Below are 20,327 nucleotides of genomic sequence, written 5' to 3'. Positions count from 1 at the left end.
GCTGATGGTCTGCCCACAGCTCCTGGCAGAACAGAAACCATAGATAGCTTCAACTTTCACCTTTAGTAGTCAACAGCTCCGCAACTGTGTTCAGATTTAAACGGGGATTAGTCAAGGATTTGGTGAGAGCAGAAATGGCTGTGAAAGGGAGCATTATTACATGAGACTTCTTCATTAATTGCAATCCCCTCTAAATAGCAATGTGTTGTTTCAATCACAGAGGGTCCTAGTTCAAAAGTTTGCAATTTCGTACTCTTTGCTATATAATTAATTCTAAACAGTCTTTCCTGAATCATGTCTTGGGGAAGAAGTTTCATATTATGTACACCTCAAGGGACCTGAGCTATAAAAGCTGGCCTCTGCCACCCCCAAGGGGGTTCCCACCCCTTCTTTTCAGGGACTCCAGCCACAGTAGCCCCTTGCTGTTCTATCCACACACCAAGGACACTCCACTTCTGTGAGTGGGATGGGTTGACCAGCTCCTTTGCCTGGAATGCACTCCTCCAGGTATCTGTGATTCCCTCCCTAGCATCCTCCTGCCAGAGAGCTTCTGACTGCACATTGCTTATCTCAGTTTATTTTTCTCCATGGTACTTATCACTACCTTAAATATTTAGGGATTGGTTCAGGTTTGTGCGCTCGCTCGCGCTCTCTCTCTCTCTCTCTCTCTCTCTCTCTCTCTGACACACACACACCATTTTATTCACTGATATACCCACAGGATCCTAAGCCCGTATCTGACAAATTCAGATTTTCAAATACTTTATAATGATTTAATTATTTAAAAGTTAATGAAGCAAATAAAAAATAAAACTAGGCTACAAAAGTATATATTTGGTATGAACGTAATCATTTTAAAGGAGGTGAGAGGGGCCCAACCAAACAACAGATGTTAACCTAATCTGCTTGATATTCTCAGAATTTCCAGTTTCTAAAAGGACTAATTAATCTTATGTTTATAAAATAAAATGAAAACATAAAATGAAAAAGAAATAAGCATACTGCCATCTCACTCACCGTCCCTAGTGCTCCAAACTAAGGATCACACCCTGGGGCTAACACCAGACCCCAGCTGCCCCCTTCTTCCATGTCACCACAAGTCATTGTGTTGGGTATGTCTGTATAGGATGAGGGGGTCCTCATATCCCTGGCATCAAACCTTCGATGTAGCTTAGAATGACCCTGAATTTCTAGACCTCCTGCTTCTATGTCCCAAATGCTGCTAGAAGTACAGGTGTGCTGCATCCCAGAGCACTGGGGATAGAATCCAGGGGATGCATGCATATTAGGCAAGCACTCTACCAACTGCATCCCCAGCCTCCATCACTAGACTCATTCATCATTCTTCAAGCTTTTTAAGAAGCTGAAATTAGGACATTAATTCCCCAAACTGTTTATTCATATGTGATGCAGAACCCACCTTAATACCCACTTGCTAAATGTTTTGGTGCATTTGAGGGATAACACAACAGAGAGTTTCTGCTGCAGTATGAGCTCTCTGGAAGAACACCCAATGTTATATCCCACTAAGGAACATGGGCTTTTGAAAGCCAGAGGCTGTTTTGGTACCCCCTCTCTCTACAAGAAGTTTTTAAAGCTCTGCACCTCTTATGGAGGCAAGACAGCCAGCAAAGGCCTAGCTCACGCTACCAGAGCAGAGCAGGGGATCTGTATCCAAGTGATGATTCTGGATCCAGCTTCAGACTCATGGGCCTGATTCCATTAGCCCTCTCCCTGGGGCCTGTGGCACTCAAGGCTCAGTTTTATTAGTGACACAGGATGTACTCATCTCCCTTAGCAGACTTACAGGCTCCTGGATGACTGGGCCCATTTTGCTCATTGCTGGCACCCAGTTTCAGCCTGCCCACAGGGCTTGAAGTGTGCAGAGACAGATGCTCTGGCAGCACAAGATAAATAAATGGATTCACAACACTTTCCAACAGAGGACTCCCACTATGCATCCCTTTCCTGGGGAAGCTGTGGAAGAAGAGGACTCACCTGTAGTATGAGGGACTCTTTATCTCCTTCTAGCCGTGCCAGTCGTTCCTGGTAGGTTTCATTACTAGCAGCACTGTGGTGATTTACCTGGGACTGAAGAAGGGGAAAATAACACAATTAAAGGGCTAGAAAAACACTGCCCACTTCCAAATGTAGTACACAATGTGTGCCATTTATAAGGGCAGTTTCTGTGATGCTGTGTGCAAAACCAATCCCAGAACAGAAAACCTGATTTCAGAGGACCAGACCACATGCCACTGAAAGGTGTGTCCTGGAAGATGGTGAAACCACCCCTGATGACCTCACCCTTGGCTGCAAGGGACTCCTGAGAGCTTCTAACCAACGAGCAGGGCTTGACCTGATGGGCTGGGGCATGCTGGGTCTGGTTCAGCCAGAAGCACAGCCTGTGAAGGGTCTGCTCTGGGTGGAGACTAGAATCAGCACCACTTGCCAAAGAGATATGTGGGGGAAAGTGGGGCAACGATCTTGGGCTCCTTGACTTTTCCTGCCAGGGTTCTGCAGATTCACTACACCCTAAACATCACAGTCATATAGAGAACCAAGGAAGCCAAGGTCCACTCCAGACAGAGCCATGATAAGAGCATTGCCATAGCATGTCTCAGCAGCACTGAAGCCGACATCGAAAAGCTGCAATAACACACTTTTGAGAGGAATCTAAATAACACCCAGAGGATCTCAAAGGCTGAACAAGAAGCAGAGGGAAAATAATACACAAGAAACAACCAGAAACTAGAAAGAAAAGGAAAGGGAGAGTGTACAAAGTGATAGAGGAGGAGAGGCTCCTACAAACTGTTCTGAGCCAGATGCAGGAACTGGCTTACTGCCTCTGCGCTGAATAAAAGGCTGAAACCAAAGGTCCACAACCAGATGTGCAGAGGGCTGCCTGTCTGAAAAAGTAGATCTTGCTCAGTGGGAAAACTGTTACCCTGATAATCTGGGCCGGTCCAGTGTCAGGGATCAATTCCTGAGGGAGGTGTTTATCACCAGAAAAAAGCACAATTGTGCAAAAGGGCAGGTCCGAGAGGCCTAGGGTTGGCCCATCTTATCATAAAGTTTATCTCTCCCTACATTTCAACTTGGAGGATGGGCTCTCCAACCTTACTCTGTGAGGAAGAGCACCTCCTCAGCTGAACTTCATTCCAGGTGATGAACAAGTGACAGAACCACTCCCAACCTAGAACAGCATGAGGACTAAGCATTTTGCAAAATGGAGTCTCACTAGAGAGAAAAGCACTGGGTTTCTGTTGAAGGGACAGTAGTGGCCTGAGCCTGGGGCACTTCCCAGACAGGTGTGCCGGGCACAGTTAAGATGGCACATGGCACCTGGTGACACCACTCTCCTTTCTTCCAGCTGAAACCTGCACCATCTCATCCACTGTTATAGAGTTTCTTTCATGCCATAGACAAAGGACCTTCATTGTCACAATGGCTTCTTTGTGAATGGCAGTTCACTGTGACTGGAGTAGCTGATACTCTAGGCACTCCCACATGGCAGGCTCTCCCCAGCATCCAGAGATGAGTCACAATCAGCACTGTTTTGTTTTTTTTCTGACTAGATAAGAAGACAACTTTTAGCAGCAGGACACATTCTCTTGCTAAAAGGCTCATAATGGGTCTTTTCAGAAGACTGAGAGAAAGTTGCTAGTCACCCAAATGACAATGTGTATTTGATTTTGGGTTTTTTTTTTTTTTTTTTTTTTTTTTTTTTTTGGTTTTTTTCAAGACAGGGTTTCTCTGTGTAGTCCTGGCTATCCTGGAACTCACTCTGTAGACCAAGCTGGCCTCGAACTCAGAAATCCGCCTGCCTCTGTCTCCGAAGTGCTGGGACTAAAGGCGTGCGCCACCACCGCCCGGCGACAATGCGTTTTTGAATTGTGTATTTAACGCCACATTTATAAATGACACCATCCATCCAGAGAGTCACAACTTGTCCAACAGGAAGTAGATAAGAGAAGACCAAGGGCTAAAGGAGACTCTAGCAAATCCCCACGGCCACTGTGCTGTATTCAGTCATTTATAGTCTGTCCCATAGTAAATGCTACATTTTATGTTCCCTTTGTTTCTTTCCCAGGTAGACCTCTCCTAGGTGGTCAGTGTGATTTTCTAGAACTGACCTCCCTCTACCCACAAAGAAAGACACCATTTTTGTTTTGTGTGAGACAGGGTTTCATCATATATCTCAGTCTGGCCTTTACCATGCAGGCCAAGCTGGTCCTGAATTTACTGCAATCCTTCCTTAGCCTCCTGAGTCCTGGGATCACAGGGATGTACCACCAGGCCCAGCTGTTAGCATCTATTTCTAAATCTAAGCCTAACTTTCCCATACCATCAGTAAGGTTCAGTCACCACTGACAGCTTGAGTACTCTACAAATCCAGAATGGCTCTGACTGGGAAACCAGTGATAACTCCGAAGCCTCTCTTCCCACCACTTCTTGCAGAGACACTATTTAGACACTTGCTATCTCTTTGGCTGGATCTTACATCTGCTCCCTTTAAACCCACCAATTAAGGCTTCCCATGGGAAACCAGTTTGTGCGATGCCCAGAGTCTACCTCATTCTCTGCGCCTTTGTTCCTGGGTCGTTCTGTGATTATCCTATGTATCCCACACATCCCCATGTCCATAAATAGTTAAGGTTCTTACTCTCCCACACTGTGTACCACTGACACCATGGCTAAACTCTGACCCCCAACAGTGAGAGACCTAGGAAACCCAGGCAGGTGGCACTCATAGAACTCAAGTGGTTCTTGCATAGATATTCTCCTGTCTGGACCTCTGGTCATTTCTGGGAACAGTGCCTACTAGCTGAGTTAATAACAAAAGTCATTCAAACCAGTCCCTCATTATAATGCAAGGTCTACCTGTACAGGCACCCGCTGCAGCAGCCATTTGTACTAACCAACCCAAAAGTTATGGGTAGAAAATAAGTTAGAGTTGTAAGTTCAGTTAGTACAGAAAATGTCTGCCATAAAGTCTGCAGCACACAGTTGGAATCACTACAGGTACAAGTCAGTCTACCGGACAGTAGAAGCAGAAGGAACACAATGTGTTAAAAGCTGCACACACAGGAAGCTGGTAGACTGAGTAAGGAGGATCATATAAGGCCAGCCTGGGCTACATAGTTAGATTTCACTGTCTAGAAATCAAACTGACCACCTAAGGGAGGTCCACCTAGTCCCGGGCAAGAAAGGAATCACTCAGGTTTTCACAGAGAGACTTTGTGTAATGGGATAAACTATGTCTTGAACGATACTGTAAACAGAGCTCAGTCATAAAACTCACTGCTTTCCTGGGATGCTTACAAAATAGATGTAAGGATAATACACACAGCAAAGGTCACAGCAGCGCTGGGAGATCAACACAGTATTTACTGTCCAAGCACAGAATCCTCAGTACACAGCAGGCCTTGGCATAGCAGAAGCCAGGGACTGCTCACAAAACTTCACACACAGTCATTCGTGTATTTCTTCCTATGAACTCATGAAATGAACACTAGGTTTATACTCATTTAATAGATAAAGAACTATGAAGCAAGTAGATCATATACTCAAATTACTGTGTAGTAAATTAGCATGCATTCTGTTCTATGGAGCTTAATTTGGGGATAGCTCAGCTATAAAATTTGGTTTGGGTATTGTTTTACTGACTGTGTGACTACTCTCATAATAGAAAGATGTCTCTAGGGAAGTAGTTAAACAAAAGCTATCTCGCCCATAATATGAACCAACTTGCAGCATTCAAAACATAAGGCTCAGATTTTTGCCTAGCATAGAAATACAGGATGGGTAATAAACAAAGCGAAATACAAAAGTGTCCCCGTGGCATGATGGGGAAATGCAGCCCAGCTCCACAGCTATTGTCATGTGTAAGGGAGAACAGAAGCTTCCAGGCTACCTCACAGCCTTCACAGTTCTTCTGGAAAAGTGATGAAGCTACAGAAGGGCATGGATGAGTTAAAGGCTGATGAGACTTCAGCCATAGTGTTTGAGTTTCTTTTTTCTTTTTTTTTTTTTTTTAAATACATTCATAATTTTTAATGTCTTTTGTAAATAACTAAAATTTTTTTTTTATTTTTTATTAGATCTTTCATTTACACTTCAGATACCATCCCGTTTCCCCATTCCCCCCCCCCTTAGAAAACCCCTATCCCATGCCCCCTTTTCATTTTGCATTTATACATTTTTTTAAGAAATGTTAATCATAGGCTTTATAAGTTTGTTATTGTTCAATCAGAGGTGTAACCCACTACCCAACCTAGATATATCAACTATCTTTGACTGGTGGAGATACATGAACATCTGCTTCCCTGTCTCCCCCCTCTATCTCTCTTTCATCACCTAGCTTCTCCTCTCCTTCTTCTTCTCCTCTTCTTACTCCTTTTCTTCCTCTCAGTACTCCTCCCACCTTAGCTCCTACTACACATCACCCTTCCTGTTAAAAGGAAACTTTTCTCTCAAAATACAATTAGAGCATAATTATGCCTATTTGTACCAGTGAGGTACAAGATAGTCCTAATACCCAGTCCATCCTTTTGTTGACTAACCAGCACCTCTGTCATCTATCCTAACTAAAACACTTAGTTCTGAACCTGGCTTTTTCCTTGGCTTTAGGATGAATGTCAGCTGATGACCATACACTCAGATCTTTTCTCTCAAAGTAAATAGCTATAAGTTTTCAACCCCATCAGAAATCCAGAATGACTGAGTTGACTATAATTGTGGGAAGCACAAAGCATAGCTTCTAAAACTTAGCCAATTTATAGAGACCTCTGAACACCTGGACACTCGCTCTACTTCAAAACGTTGGAGCATCTGTTCTTCTGCCTTCTGGCCCAGGATCATCTGACAGACCTTAGTGCTGCAGAATTATTAAGGGCTGATTACTCTGTCTAGGCAGATATAATCAGTCGACTATTCTGCAAGTGTGTCCTTTTCTGGACAGTAATTTGTCTGTAGAAGGAAAGTGGCAATTCTTGCCTAGTGGCTGTCTCACCACAACTGGAGTAACTCCAAGGATGCTCAATTTCTTCTTAGAATTTAACATAGGAAGCTGTCCGGAGCAGACAGGTCTCTAATGAAAATGAACATTAATACTGAAATGTTTGTCATGTCAATTCTAAGGATTTCTGATGTTTTGAAAACCAGCTATCCATGTAAGGTAATCTGGAGTGTTGCCTGTTAACTCCACTCAGCTATTTCTAAATAAAACATAGAGAACACCCTTATAATAAACTCCAAGTCATGAATTTGCTATAGTCCCTTAACTCACAGGCTGACCATCTCAAATCAGTTAAAAAAGTTAAAGAAGGACTGGGTCTAAGCTTTGTATTCCTAAGTGTGTTATACTGGTACAATGCCTATGAGAGTAACAATATTCATCTCACTCTTATATCACTAAGAAGCTCATGCCAATGAAAACCTTAAAATTTGTAAACAAAGTAAATTGGTGCCATTTAAGAATTTATATCTTCATCTTGATATTAATTATACAGATTTCTACTAATAGGTTATGGCTATGCAATAAACCCTAGCTAATCCTCTCTATTCCGACAAAACCACTACTTTTCCCTAGGGAGACAGCCCAACATTTACCACCTTAGTCCCCATGCCCAGGGAATAGGGGCGCTGACTCATCATTAGCTTCTTCAAGCTGATTATGGGCGTTGAGATATTAGAAGAGGAGTGGGGGGGGGGGGGAGCAAGTTGACAATCCTCTGATGCTGTGTCTTCGCTGCCTCCAGATGGAATTCACGGACCTCAGAGGTTTGAGCAGGTCTGCCCAGCTTGCTTGTTGAGTAGATACACCAAGGCTGATCATTCCGCAGGCCTCAGACTGCAGGAGGGGCGAGCGGCGGACGGGGCGTGCTAGCGCTGGCTATGGGTTCTATGGATCCCCCAGAATGTGTCTGGGGGGCTCCTGGGTGCACTTACCCGCAGGCCTCAGACTGGAGGAGGGGCGAGCAGCGGAAGGGTGTTTGAGTTTCTTAAAAAATACTTCTTCTTAGACTGACAAAGTTGCTCAGGGGGTAAAAGTACTTGCTGCCAGGCCTGATGACCTGAGTTTGCTAAGATCCACATGGTAAAAGGCAAAAACCCTGACTCTTGAAAGTTGTCCTTTGCTATCTATATATACGCCATGTTGTATAATAGAGATAGATAGATAGATAGATAGATAGATAGATAGATAGATAGATAGACATATTGATAGATATAAATGCTAAAAACAAAAACTTTTAATACTGTAAGTTGAGGTAATTACCTAAAAATACTGGGAGCGGGGGTGGGGGGAGCATCTGTATGAACTTAGACTGTGGAAGAGCATTCCTCAGTCCCTTGCATTTTAACTAAGTAATGTTGCACACAGTAAAACATGCCACACACACCCCCACATCACTGAATTCAATTAGAACAAAGAGTGAAGGGTCTCTAAAGATTTCTTGTATGCTTGTCATCAAGAACTTGTAAAGTTTCACTATCATCTTTAAAGACAAACCACATCTGTCCTTTTCAAAGACAGGGTAAAGACTCAGGGACTCCATCCCTTAAAATTCAAGTCTTAGAGGCTAGAGAAATGGATCAGTGGTTAAGAGCACTTGCTGCTTTGCAGAGGGTCCAGGTTCATTTCCCTACATCAACATTAAAAAGCTTACCTGCAGATCCAATAAATCTGGTGCCCCCTTCTGGCCTCCATGGGCACCTTCACTCATGTGGTATATAAGCTTAGATACACACACATAAAACATACATACACATAAAATATTTAAAATCTTTAAAACACACACACACACACACACACAGAGAGAGAGAGAGAGAGAGAGAGAGAGAGAGAGAGAGAGAGAGAGAGAGAATATGAATCATCCAAACGACCAGGATGGTGCCCTGAGCCTTCCTGTTAGTCCCTGCACTAGTTCAAACTAAGTTTCTGTCATTTGTAACCAAAGCCTTGCTAATGTGTCTGTCTCAGTGTGATCAGTGAAGTTTACTCCTCTAGAAACAGATTTATAGGAAAGAATTCCCGCAATTTGCATATAATACTGAATTACAAAGGAATTCTGACTTCTCTTGCTAGATTTGCTTAGGCTGGTAATTTTTAAAACCAGGCAGTCAGTTCTAAAACCACTGCAGTTAAACCCAGGATTAGCATATCAAGGGCTAATATGTGGCTCTGGGCATGTCCATGTGGGATCTACTGGGATTAAAGGGGAAGTGAATCTCCTTTGTGTGCAGAAAGGCTGGCTTTCCATCCACCACCTGTCTGCCTCCAGGAAGGTGAAGACAGAGATGAATACAAGAATAAACTGACCCAGAGGCATGTACTAGGGTGGGGTGGGAGGAGAAAAAAAAAGGTAGAAGAGAACAAGAAATAAACAGAAACTAAAGTCCAAAAGAGAAAGGTGAAATGATGATGTACAATGATAGGTAAATAAGAATGTAAGCCTACCTATTAAAAGGTATGATGAAAGAGCACGCATGTCCTGCGCAGCTGAACACATGGGCAGGTCGGGGAGCTCTGAGACTCAAAGCTGCAGGTTCTCTGGACCCCACCCACCCACTGTCCAACTGAACCCTAATATGTTACAGGGGCTTACACGTTCATTCTCAGAGTTCCTACTGCCCCTCCTCAGCTGTCAGAGGACAAACCAGGACGTTTTAGGAGGCAGGCTGCCATCTCAAGCAAGTCACCTCATCTCAGATATCCAGTTCATTCAGTAAAAACATGATTGTCCACAGAGCAGCGAGGGTCAGCATACATAAAAACATGTGGGAATAAAAGTGCAGGGTGCTTTTTAGAGCAGGAAGCTTTCCTAATTCCTCAGCATGATAAACAGCCTCTGAATGCTCAGAAGAGTATGGGAATCATTTAAACAGCTTTGTCTAACTAAGCCCAGAGACCAAGGTTCGGTTAGAGGCTGTTAATTCCCACTCCTGAGAGTTTTAATTAACTCCCCCACTTTGTTCAAGAGAACAAGAGGCAGTAGTTCTGATCAGGACATCTAAGAAGTATCTATAAAGATCCGTACAAACAACCCACAGGAACAATAACCAAATGTTTTCAGGCTGGAAAGGAAAATAAGAAAGATCCGAATGGCCACACAGAATGCACTGCTGGCCGAGGACTGGAGTCATGCCCGTGGCACACACAGCTGAAGACACGTTCACTTCTCCACTGCCCCGAGAAGGTGCCTGTGGTTTGAGTCAGATATTTATGGCCACAATTTTTTCCTCTTTACAAACATTTTGCTGTGTGCTCTAAGTACTCTGTGCCACATACATGTTTACGATAATGCAGTAAGAATTTCAGTAGTCATAGAAGATGAAATTTGAGGGGCTAGAGGATGACTTGGTAGGTAAACTGAGCTTTCCATGAAAGCACGACGACCTCGGTTCAAATCTCCAGGACTCATCTAAAAGGCCAGGCAAGGCTGAGCACATGCCTATAGCCCACAGTCTGGGAAGCAGAAGTAAAATGGAGACAGGAGAATTGTTGGACCTTGCTGGCCACCAGCCTAGCCAAAATCCCATGAGGTTCAGTGAGGGATGTTACCTCAAAGGAATAAGGTGGAGAACTGAGAGACAGCATGACATCTAACGATATTATCTTCTGGCCTCTAGGTGCACAGACATACACACTTCAAAAGAAAAATCATAGTTTTACTTCTGTTCTGATCTAAACTTTAGACCAACTAAATCATGCCGCCACCACCACCACCACCACCACCACCACCACTACCCCCACCCCACCCCCACCCAGGAGCCTCTTCAAAGCCATCACTAACTATAGTGGGTTATCGATGTTTACTTGTCCCTAACCTGTCTTCTGACCAAGGGATTCAGCTAACTATGTACAGCTCTTTATGGAGTTTTGGATGGCATTTGAGTATTTGATGCCATTCATGGCTGGGGTGAATCCCAAAGACATGACTGTTATAGCCTGTCCAGTATCTATTGGGAGAGCACAACCTTCATTTAATACATACTCTGGTACATTCTCAGGGATGCTGAGTAAAAACAGTTCTGTATCATTCCTTGATTGGCACATCCAAGAGACTACCACCAGTGCTGTACTTGACTGAGTTTAATGACATATTAAATGGGGCAAGGCAGATCCATAGGAGGTGTCATTGGTATGTAGGAAAACACTAAGGAGTGTGGAAAAACCCTAAGACAGACCCTCAACAATAGCTCTGGTCATCATGTCACTTTCAGAACCAAGAGTGGCTTTCCAAAGCTACTTCTTTAAAGTTGTCGGAGTATATCTGTGCTCCTGCCTTGATATCAAATATCAAGGTCTTCAGACTTAGCAAGTTGGAGCTCCAGCTCCTTCAGCGCTTCCTATAAACCCTGGACTGTAGTTCCAAGATCCTTGTTAGAGAGCATACACTTCTCCAACTGGTCAGGCTATGTTTACTCATATCAAAGCACTTTACCTGTAAATATACTGAGATTTTGAGTATATCACACTGGGCAGTTTCTTGAAAAGAATTTTATTGTGACAGGGTCTTGCTGTATAGTCCTAGGCTGGCCTTGAACTTATGATCTTCCTGCCTCATCATCCTAAGTGCTGAAATTAGAAGCAGGTACTACTATGCCCAATTCTTCCTTAGCCACTTAGACAACATGTGCTTTAAGATGAATGTGAAAGTAAAAGAAACAAGTTATTACTTCTAGGCTGCCTAGACAGAAGAGCATGCCAAGTTCTAAAGGTCAAGCATCAATGAGTCACAATGCTTCAGTGCTTCAGGGCTTCAGGAGAAATGTCAGAGCTACTAAAACTACAGCTGAATTTCGAAAGCTATACTGTAATGGTTAATGCCATCAACTTGACAGGATCTAGAATCATTTTGGAGACAGATTTCTGGCATGTCTATGAGGGAGTTTCTAGATTGTGTTAACTGAGGGAAGAAAACCCACCCTAACGATGGACAGCACCATTCCTTGGGCTGGGCTCCAAGAATGAATAGAAAGGAGAAAGTGGCTTTTTCTAAGTTCTTGGAACTTGAACTCAGGTCCTTGAGTTTTCACTGAAAGCCTGATTTCCTCCTAAGCCATCTCCCCAGCTCCCCCAAACTCAGGCTTTCATGACTAATCATTGAAAGCTATTGAAATTCTAATTGTAATCATTATAAACTGTACTTGTCTCTGTCTGCTTCCTGACTTTGGATGCAATGTGACCAGCTACCTCATTCTCCTATTGACATATCTTCCCTGACACAGTGGACAGTACCCGCAAACTGTGAGCCAGCAGAAATCCTCAAATCCTTAAATTGTTTGGAACAGGTATTTCTCATATAATAAAGAAAGGTACCAAACACAACCATTCCATGAAAGCCTTTAAAAACAGCCAGCACACAGACCTTAGGGAATTCCTGCCTGGTACCGTAAACCTGGCCAACTCCCTGTCGCTGGTGAGGCATGGAACTGAGAGGAAAGTCTACTATTGTCAATTTCCTAAACTAATACAATTCCCAACATCCTAAATACCTATCCTTTTATCCACAGATAAAGAGTAGCTCTCAGACTTTATCAAAGAAGCTTCTTTGCACAGCAACCACAACTGTTCAAAAAGCAAAGAACAACTGACCATGAGGTGCCCATCCCCAGTTAATATATTTACAATACAACCCCCAAATTACCAAGGTAACCAAACAATATGGGTACAGCCCTGCACATAGAAAAATATCTCCCACATTTCTTGGCTTCCTGAGGTCATAAACCTCATTTACTCCCAAGAAAAAGTCTACTTTCTTTACAATCTAGTATCTTATCTTTGGTACAGAGGTAAACTGCAATTCGAACATAGAACGGAAGCCAACTCTAGCTACCATCAGTCTAGCAAAGACGATCCTAGCCTAACCTTAACCCTTCTGCCCTCCTCTATTTGGTTGGGATTCTCATCATCCAGTGATGTAAATACCCACCTTTAGGAAATCCAATAGATCCACAAGTAATAAATTAAATAGCTTCTTGGTTAACCAATGATAGTGTCATCATCCTTCACTCATGCACTTATTCAATGACTAAGGTATTACTGAGCATCTTAACAGGTATAATAAATACTATCAGAGAAAGTTGTGTGTGTACAGCAACAGCAAGGACATGGGGAAGAGATGAATAAACTTCTACCTTCAAAGGGCAGAATAGTCTTTGTAGAGGAGGCCCCACTTACAGGATTAGGTCTGAGGCAATAAAAGACTTCTGGGAGAACAGAACAGCAGCACACTTGGAAACAGCCTTCCCAAGACAAACGGGCTTTGAGGTCATGATAATCACTATCCTTCAGGCTTATGAATTCCCAAGCTTTCCAAGCAAAGGATGGAGTGAGGCTCCACGCTCATCTTCCAGGTAACATGCAATTGGAAAGAAACTCGTGTGATTTACCAAGATCTCGTCCCAAAGTTATAAACATGGCTCAGCTCTGGCTACTGCTGAACATCATTTATAGGTAGCTGGATACATAAGAAACTCAAAGCAAGGAACTGGAGAAGTGGCATTTGCACATGTGTGCCAATACCATATGAAAGGCTGATGCTAAACCCAGGAGGGGGAGGAGGAGAAGAGACTCTGAAGGCTTTCTTCATCTTGCTAGTTCAGGTAGACAAGGTGACTCATTATTGAAAACACCATCAGGGACAGGGCAGCAGCACTAAGTGCTGGAGTCGGGGGTGGAATAAACACTGTGTTTTAGCTATCTGAAGGCACCATAGTTAATTGCCTGGTGCCTCTTAGACAGCTAAACTTTTATAGAAAGGACAGCAGTCTTACAAGATCCTCAAGTAGGTAAAGGTAGGGACTGGAGTGATAGGTTAGTCAGTAGTATGCTCACCCAGCATGCACAAAGAAAGCCCTGGGCTCGATCCCCAGGACTGTATAAACAGGATGTGGTGGCACATACCTGTTATCTCAGCACTTGGGAAGTAGAGGCAGGATGATCAGAAGTTCATAGTCATCAATCAGTGGTTAGTTTAAGACCAGGTTGGCCTACATGAGACTTTAAAGATGATAATAAATTCAGGAGGAAATGGATAGAAAAGTTGCTTTAAAAGTACATACAGCAGAAGCATTGCACAGGGAAATTTTAAAGGTGACAGTAGGGTCAAGGGCAGTGTGCTCACAAGTGGAGGCAAGGAGGAATAGAGACAAGGCCAGCCTAGTCTACAGAGTGAGTTCCAGGACAGCTAAGACTACACAAAGAAACCATAACTTAAAAAAAAAAATAGAAGAGAAAAGCAAAGAAAAAAAAAGGAAGAAAAGAAAAACTGTGTCCTTAAAGAGCAATGGAGCAAGCAGGGAACCAGTGAGAAAAGAAACAAAAGACTAGAAAGAGCTGGAGCAGAGCACGGTCCGATAGACACTGAGATAGCCTTGGCTAAGAGAGAAGACCCTAGCTCCAGAAACAGAAGGAAGTTCAGAAGTAATAGCAGTTGAGCATGGTTAGACTTTGAGAAGGGAAGGAAGATGAAAGGTTCATCTCAACTTGCCCCTCACCCTGTCCCCATGAAGTCAGTAATGACATCAGTTAAGAATAGACACGAAGGAGCTGCCACAGGATGCCTAAAGGGGGCTGCCAGCCATCAAACTACCAATCCCTATGCTGCTATCTGGGACCTACTAGGCACTCAACCGAAGACCCTGGCAAGATGTCACTTCACATGATTTCACTAGGTAGAGTGGTCAGTGTCTCTCAATAAGGAACAAGCAGACAGAAGTCATGGGTACAGGAAGTCAGAGATGGCCAAATTCTAGCTCCTAAACAACAATGGGGAGCTTGGTAGGCAGGCTTATTGAGTATGTTAACTACAAACTGATCATCCCATATCTAGCATCTGTGACATGCATTCTAAGTACTTTACATGAGCTTAATTATCCATTTCTATTTTACAGTCAGGGAAGTGGAGTTCTGGGGAAGTTACATATACACATTGTCCAATGTCCCCAAAGGTGAGATATGAATGCCGGGAGTCTGAATCCATGATCTGTGATATTAACCAGGAGATGTGGCCTATCACAGGAGCTGCTGGCTATATCTTTAAGGACAACTACAGTCTAAATGAATGAAAGGTAAGTCAGCTACCTGTGTGTCTGTCTGTCTTTGCAACTCTTGCCAAGTGACCACACTACTGGATCAACCATTTGAGTTTGCAATGGCACAGAATAAGATTTTATGTTTATGGCTTAAGTGTGTTCACATTTTAATAGAATTAAGGCAAACTGCATGGCACACTCGGGTGATTCTGTTCTGTGACTGACTGTAGGGTGATTTTCCTACACACTCAAGGTGTTGAAGTCAGGCAGCAGTGGGAAAGCTCACATCACTGTTTAGAGTTCCTGGGAAAATGAACCCCTGCTCAGAGGGCAGTGGGCTGGGATCAGTCTTCAGAGACTCCTTCATAGTTATGTGGGCTGGATCTACCCATCTCAGTGCAGGACACATGCAAACTGCTGATGAGTCACGGAGCAGACAGCTGAGGGGATGAGGGCCGCTGGGTACTTGTAGCAGAAATCACCTAGTGCTTAGCTTGGTCTGTTCAAAGAATGAACTAGAGGCTAAGCTCCTAGTAGCTTCTACATAGCAACCACCATTCAAGCCTGCTCCTTTTACACTTTCTCCTTCTTGCTAACAGCATCTCAACACAGTACATTTTAACTTCGTTCTGACTTCTCCTGGGCTTCGTAAATGAGAGACTGGTACTACTTGACCCCTATAAGCCATTACCCTCTTGCCTGAGGTCAAAGGGCAAGGTTCCTACAATGTACACTAGCTCATAGTTCAAACAGGTATCTCTTCCTCTGGAACCTACCTCTTATGCATGGAAGAATCAAAGAGAAAGAATTCAAAATCGTAAGCTCAGAGAAAGCTGTTCGCTGCACAAGCACACGAAAAGGTGGTGAGAGCGGGGCACTTGGTCTGGAGCGTTCCTAGAGGGACTAAGTGGTCAGTAAAGGAAAGGTTGTCAACAAGGGGCCGAATGGAAGCAGATAAAGAAGGTGGGGATTACAGAGGAAGATAGCTGAGAGAAAGCTTCAAAAACAAAAAGTAAAACTATAAAAAATGAAAACAGAAAATATATACTTGGGGGTGACTAAAGCATGAAATGAAAAAGGTAGGTTGAAAATGGACTGGGACAAAAGCCTGAAGAACAGAGACACTCAAGAGGCTGAACTTCCTCCTCCACACTGAAGGTGAGTCCCAGAGGCTCGTGGCCAAGTCTGCACACAGTAGGAGCATCTTCTGGTTTGGGGAGATTAAAAAGTCTGGCACAAAGATTAGGGGTAAAGAAAGGAACCAATCCACCAGAGAATACATCCCATACGCAGTGTTTGATGTCCTGCTGTCAATCACTCTGCGAATCCTAAAAGGAAAAGAACTACATTCACTATGGGCCCTGTGAGGGGTTTCTGGAGTTGTCACCTGTGTCAGAGTTCACCAGCAAACTTTACAGGTACCAGGACTCATACCCTATGTCTTGGAGCAGGCAGAACCATCTCATTCCGCCTTGTGACAAAGGACCAGTCCCAGCATCCATACAGGGGTCCAGATGTGGCTCCTACTTTCCCAGGCACACAGTGAATTGCAGACCCTCTCAATTAAAGGCTTCATCTGGAAATGATGAAACAAAGACTAAATCGTAAGTATGCTTCCTAGCTTTCTCCAGGAGCATGGCTTTTTAAAAGCTTAGGACAGTGCCAATGCTTGCTAAAAACCTTGTCTGGTTGTGTTGGCATGTCCTCTGGTGGCTGGGATGCCCACTCCCTGCAGAGGCTGAGCACAGACAGGATTTCTGTTGCATTCTGAACCAATCATGCTTTGCATTTTTGGCCAAACTGATAAAGGAACAGGACTAAGAGACAGAAAATGGCTCAAGACCAGGCTGCCCAACCACTAACTAAGATACCAGCAATCACCATGCCCTTGCCTTCCTTGGGCTTAGCTAAATGAAGGCTGTCACTAGCTGACTCCTATCAGCCATCCAACTCTCTAATCATGTCTCAGCTGCCTTGCTTTCCCAGCACAGCTTACCATACACCACATCACAGTTACAATGATCTTCTCAAAATAAAAGTTAGACCTCACGCTGGACCCCATGTTGCTTCCTCACTACAAACCCCATCATTACAAACCGCTGTCACTCATGGCCCCTACATGGCCATCACCATTCTGTGTAATCTGGCATCTGCCTGCCTCTACCCACCATGACTGAGTCCAGCAACAATGGTTTTCTCTGTGTTGAAACCCTCCAGACTCGCTTGCCTTCGGACCTTTGCATATGCGCCACCCACTTTTGCTTTGGCTGAGAATGTTTCTCGTGCCGTTTTCCACCTGACTCGATAATATTGCTCTTTTGGGTTTCTGTAAGGTGCCATTTCCTCAAAGAGGGCTCCTGGCTCTCTTCTTTAATCACCGACAGTCCTCCTGAGCGTTCCTTACTGCACCCTCAATGTTTATTTCCTGGGTCTGTGTGACCTCCATTTCCCACTAAGGTAGAGGAGATATGTTCAACATTGCTCACTGCTGAACACACAGGACCAGGAGCTCAGTATTTGCTAAGGAAACATTGCAGCTGCGAAGAATACATACACAAAGCCAGCCAGCTAGCCCAGCGCCTGGGAGCTGGACAGTGAAGATCTGTATGTCCCTTCCAAGCAGGACACTTCCTGTCCTTCCTTCTACAGTTACAATGTCAAGCCTTATCTGTCAGGTGCTCTTGCCCTTCCTCCCTCTCAAACAAACATATTCAGCCTAGAATCCCTCAGTGTGAAATGAATATGAACCCATCTTAAAAGAGGACACTGGAGCTCTGAAGACAGTGCCATCCAGCCCCCAGGGTCCATTCATCCCTCACTCACATGTCACACAAATGCCTATGCCCCCAAAGAACTGGCACCAACAACTTGCAAACAAAATCCTAGACTTCAGAACACGGCAGAGAGAACTGCCCTGCAGCTTTCCTCCGGAAACACAGAGGCTCACCGGGCTGGCAACAAATAAAGCCTCTGCTCCGGATAACATCAGGGCTTAGAATGAGTTAAATAACTTCCGAAGTCAGGCATTTAAGGCAGCAGCAGCTTCCTCTCTGTGTCCTGGAACCCAAAGGCAGTGGACAGAATTTTCTGGTCACAGCGCATACGGAGTGCTTAAGAGCCAAAGTTAAAATAACCTAACTTTTCTCACTCTGTTCTAGCCTTTCAGTACAGAAGCTCATTCACTAGGCTGTCAGGGCAGAAACAAAGGCAGCTGCCTGTTTTCTCCCTTGGTGTCTATAATTAGATTCTCATGAAGAACTTGGCCACAATAGGGTTCCTGGACAAATACCTCCCCCTATTACACACACACTCATGCACGCGCGCGCACACACACATACACAGTTAAAACACCCCACAATGTCTCTCCCCTTACTCATCTCCAGAGAGACCCAGACAAAACAGCCAGTCACTTACCCTCTTCAGCCACGAGAAATGCTTGTAAACATCAATGTCCCCATCCATGCTGGGTACCCATGTCAGCAGTTAGAGTCCTTGGTAAAGAAAAAGCCCTCTTTTCTGGCTGGAGCTCAAGCCCTCTCCTCCTCCCTCTGCCCCCTCCCCCGCAGGAACAGCAAGCTGTGTTCCAGTTTCCCCACTTCCCTGGCCTGTGTCCTGTAGCCTTTCTTTCCCTAAACAGATTCAGATACACAAGACTCAGACTTGACAGTGCTGCTCCAGGGTCCTCCCCCACCGCCCCCACAGGCAAGCAGGCAGACAGGCAGGAGGCACACAGACACATGGACACACACACACAGACCAGAACTGACTTCAATCCTTCAGAGCAATAAAACCTCATCAAAAGGGGGAGGCAGAAGTTGTAAACACACATACACTTGAACGCATACACTCACTCACACAGGGGCAATGGGAACCTTCTCAGTGATAATACCAGAGCCTGCCAGAGGGAAACAGTCCGGAAGAAAATGCCTTGTCTGGCTTCCCCTTTCTAGAGTGGCTGGAACTCATTACAGAGAGCCCCCGATTTCCTGTCTCTGCTTCACTCTGCATTTACCCACAGGCTCCCAGCTGCTCTCAGTTTATTTGGGACTTGGGAGACAACTAAAAATAAGCACCACTCCCCGAGGAGCTTGCTGGTTCCCACACACAGACAGGCAGACACACACAGACACACAGACACATACACAGAGAGAGACAGAGAGAGGGAGAGAGACCCCCTCCTTGAAGCCCACACCTACCCTTCTTACAGATGAGCCATAGGTTGTGCCCCAATGAAAGCCTGGGTTTCCAAAAAGGACAGATTTAAAACCAGCTCTTGTCCTAGTTCTGGGCCCAGAGATGTGCCAGGCCTAGGCAGGGTGACTGCTGTCCTTTGCACTGCTGGCACTATCCACCAAAAACCAACTGCTACAACCTCAAGACCTTTACTACTGGCTCCCTCAGGGAGTGCTGCTCTGGGCTGTGAGCCACCATTGCCAGGGTCCTCCAGGTCACATACCACACCAGGGATTACTGCTTCAGTAAAGTCCCCGGACTGCCTCCTGGCTATCTTCACTTCTGTAGGACCTGCTTCACAGAGCAGGGAGATAGAAAGGGTGAGTTTCCATGAGACTTGGGGAGTGGCTCCAGGTAAGAAGGAGTCCTGGAAAGCTTGGAGTGGGTCACATGCTGGCTCTCCAGGGTGCCCCTTTAAGACTCCCCAGATGCCACACCTCCTCTCCTCATACTTTGACATCTTCTTTGAGAGCTCCCCCTAACACAGCTTTTCTCCCTTGCCCAACCCTTAATGTGTGGCCTTTGGCTATGACTGATTATGAAAGTGATCTTTGATGTGGGTGCAGTGGGAATGGTGGTTACATGCAAAGGCTCTGCACTCAGCCGTCGGGAATGACTTGCAGACGCATATCATGTGACTGCTAAGGTCTTCCTGTATCTTTCCTGGAAATCCCAGCATAAAGTAAAGACTCCACTGGGTGTCAACAGCCCCCTCAACACGACATCAATGTTCACTGCAGCCCACAAGCCAAGCCAGAAAAACAGGGCACAAATAAGGCTAGCAGCAAAGCCACAGATCAGAGGCCAGGGGAGGAGGGCTCTAGCAGGCAGCTGGCATGAAGGGAGGAGTAAATTCCTACAGACACACCCAGATCAGAGGGCAGAAGGAAAAAGCAGACTCACTGCCCTGCCATGATCTCTGGATCCCTCCCCTTACACTGGCCTAGTTCCAGTGTGGTCTAAGAGCTACCACCTCCACCCAATGTTGTTTCCCAGACTAGACCTCAGTACAATGTGTGAAGAATACAGGAATAAGGAGAGATAGATAGATA

The 20,327-nt window shown here is 44.8% G+C and overlaps 1 protein-coding gene across 8 annotated transcripts in view; it reads right to left on the bottom strand.

Annotated features, from left to right (window-relative positions):
- Ppfibp2 (PPFIB scaffold protein 2) overlaps positions 1-20,327 on the bottom strand; it is a 147,119-nt gene that overhangs the window by 59,431 nt on the left and 67,361 nt on the right. For 5 of the 8 annotated variants that reach the window (XM_076940277.1, XM_034510078.2, XM_034510087.2 and 2 more), the window contains one exon: positions 1,999-2,091. In XM_076940277.1, the coding sequence (XP_076796392.1) occupies positions 1,999-2,091 (93 nt within the window). Of the gene's footprint in view, positions 1-1,998; positions 2,092-18,456; positions 18,582-19,238; positions 19,393-19,498; positions 19,763-20,327 lie in introns of those variants that run through there. The other 3 variants (XM_076940291.1, XM_076940303.1, XM_034510096.2) reach the window with 3 other exon arrangements.

Source organism: Arvicanthis niloticus, chromosome 1 (assembly GCF_011762505.2).
Source record: "Arvicanthis niloticus isolate mArvNil1 chromosome 1, mArvNil1.pat.X, whole genome shotgun sequence".
Lineage (NCBI taxonomy): Eukaryota > Metazoa > Chordata > Mammalia > Rodentia > Muridae > Arvicanthis > Arvicanthis niloticus.
This window is presented reverse-complemented; position numbering and strand designations above follow the sequence as displayed.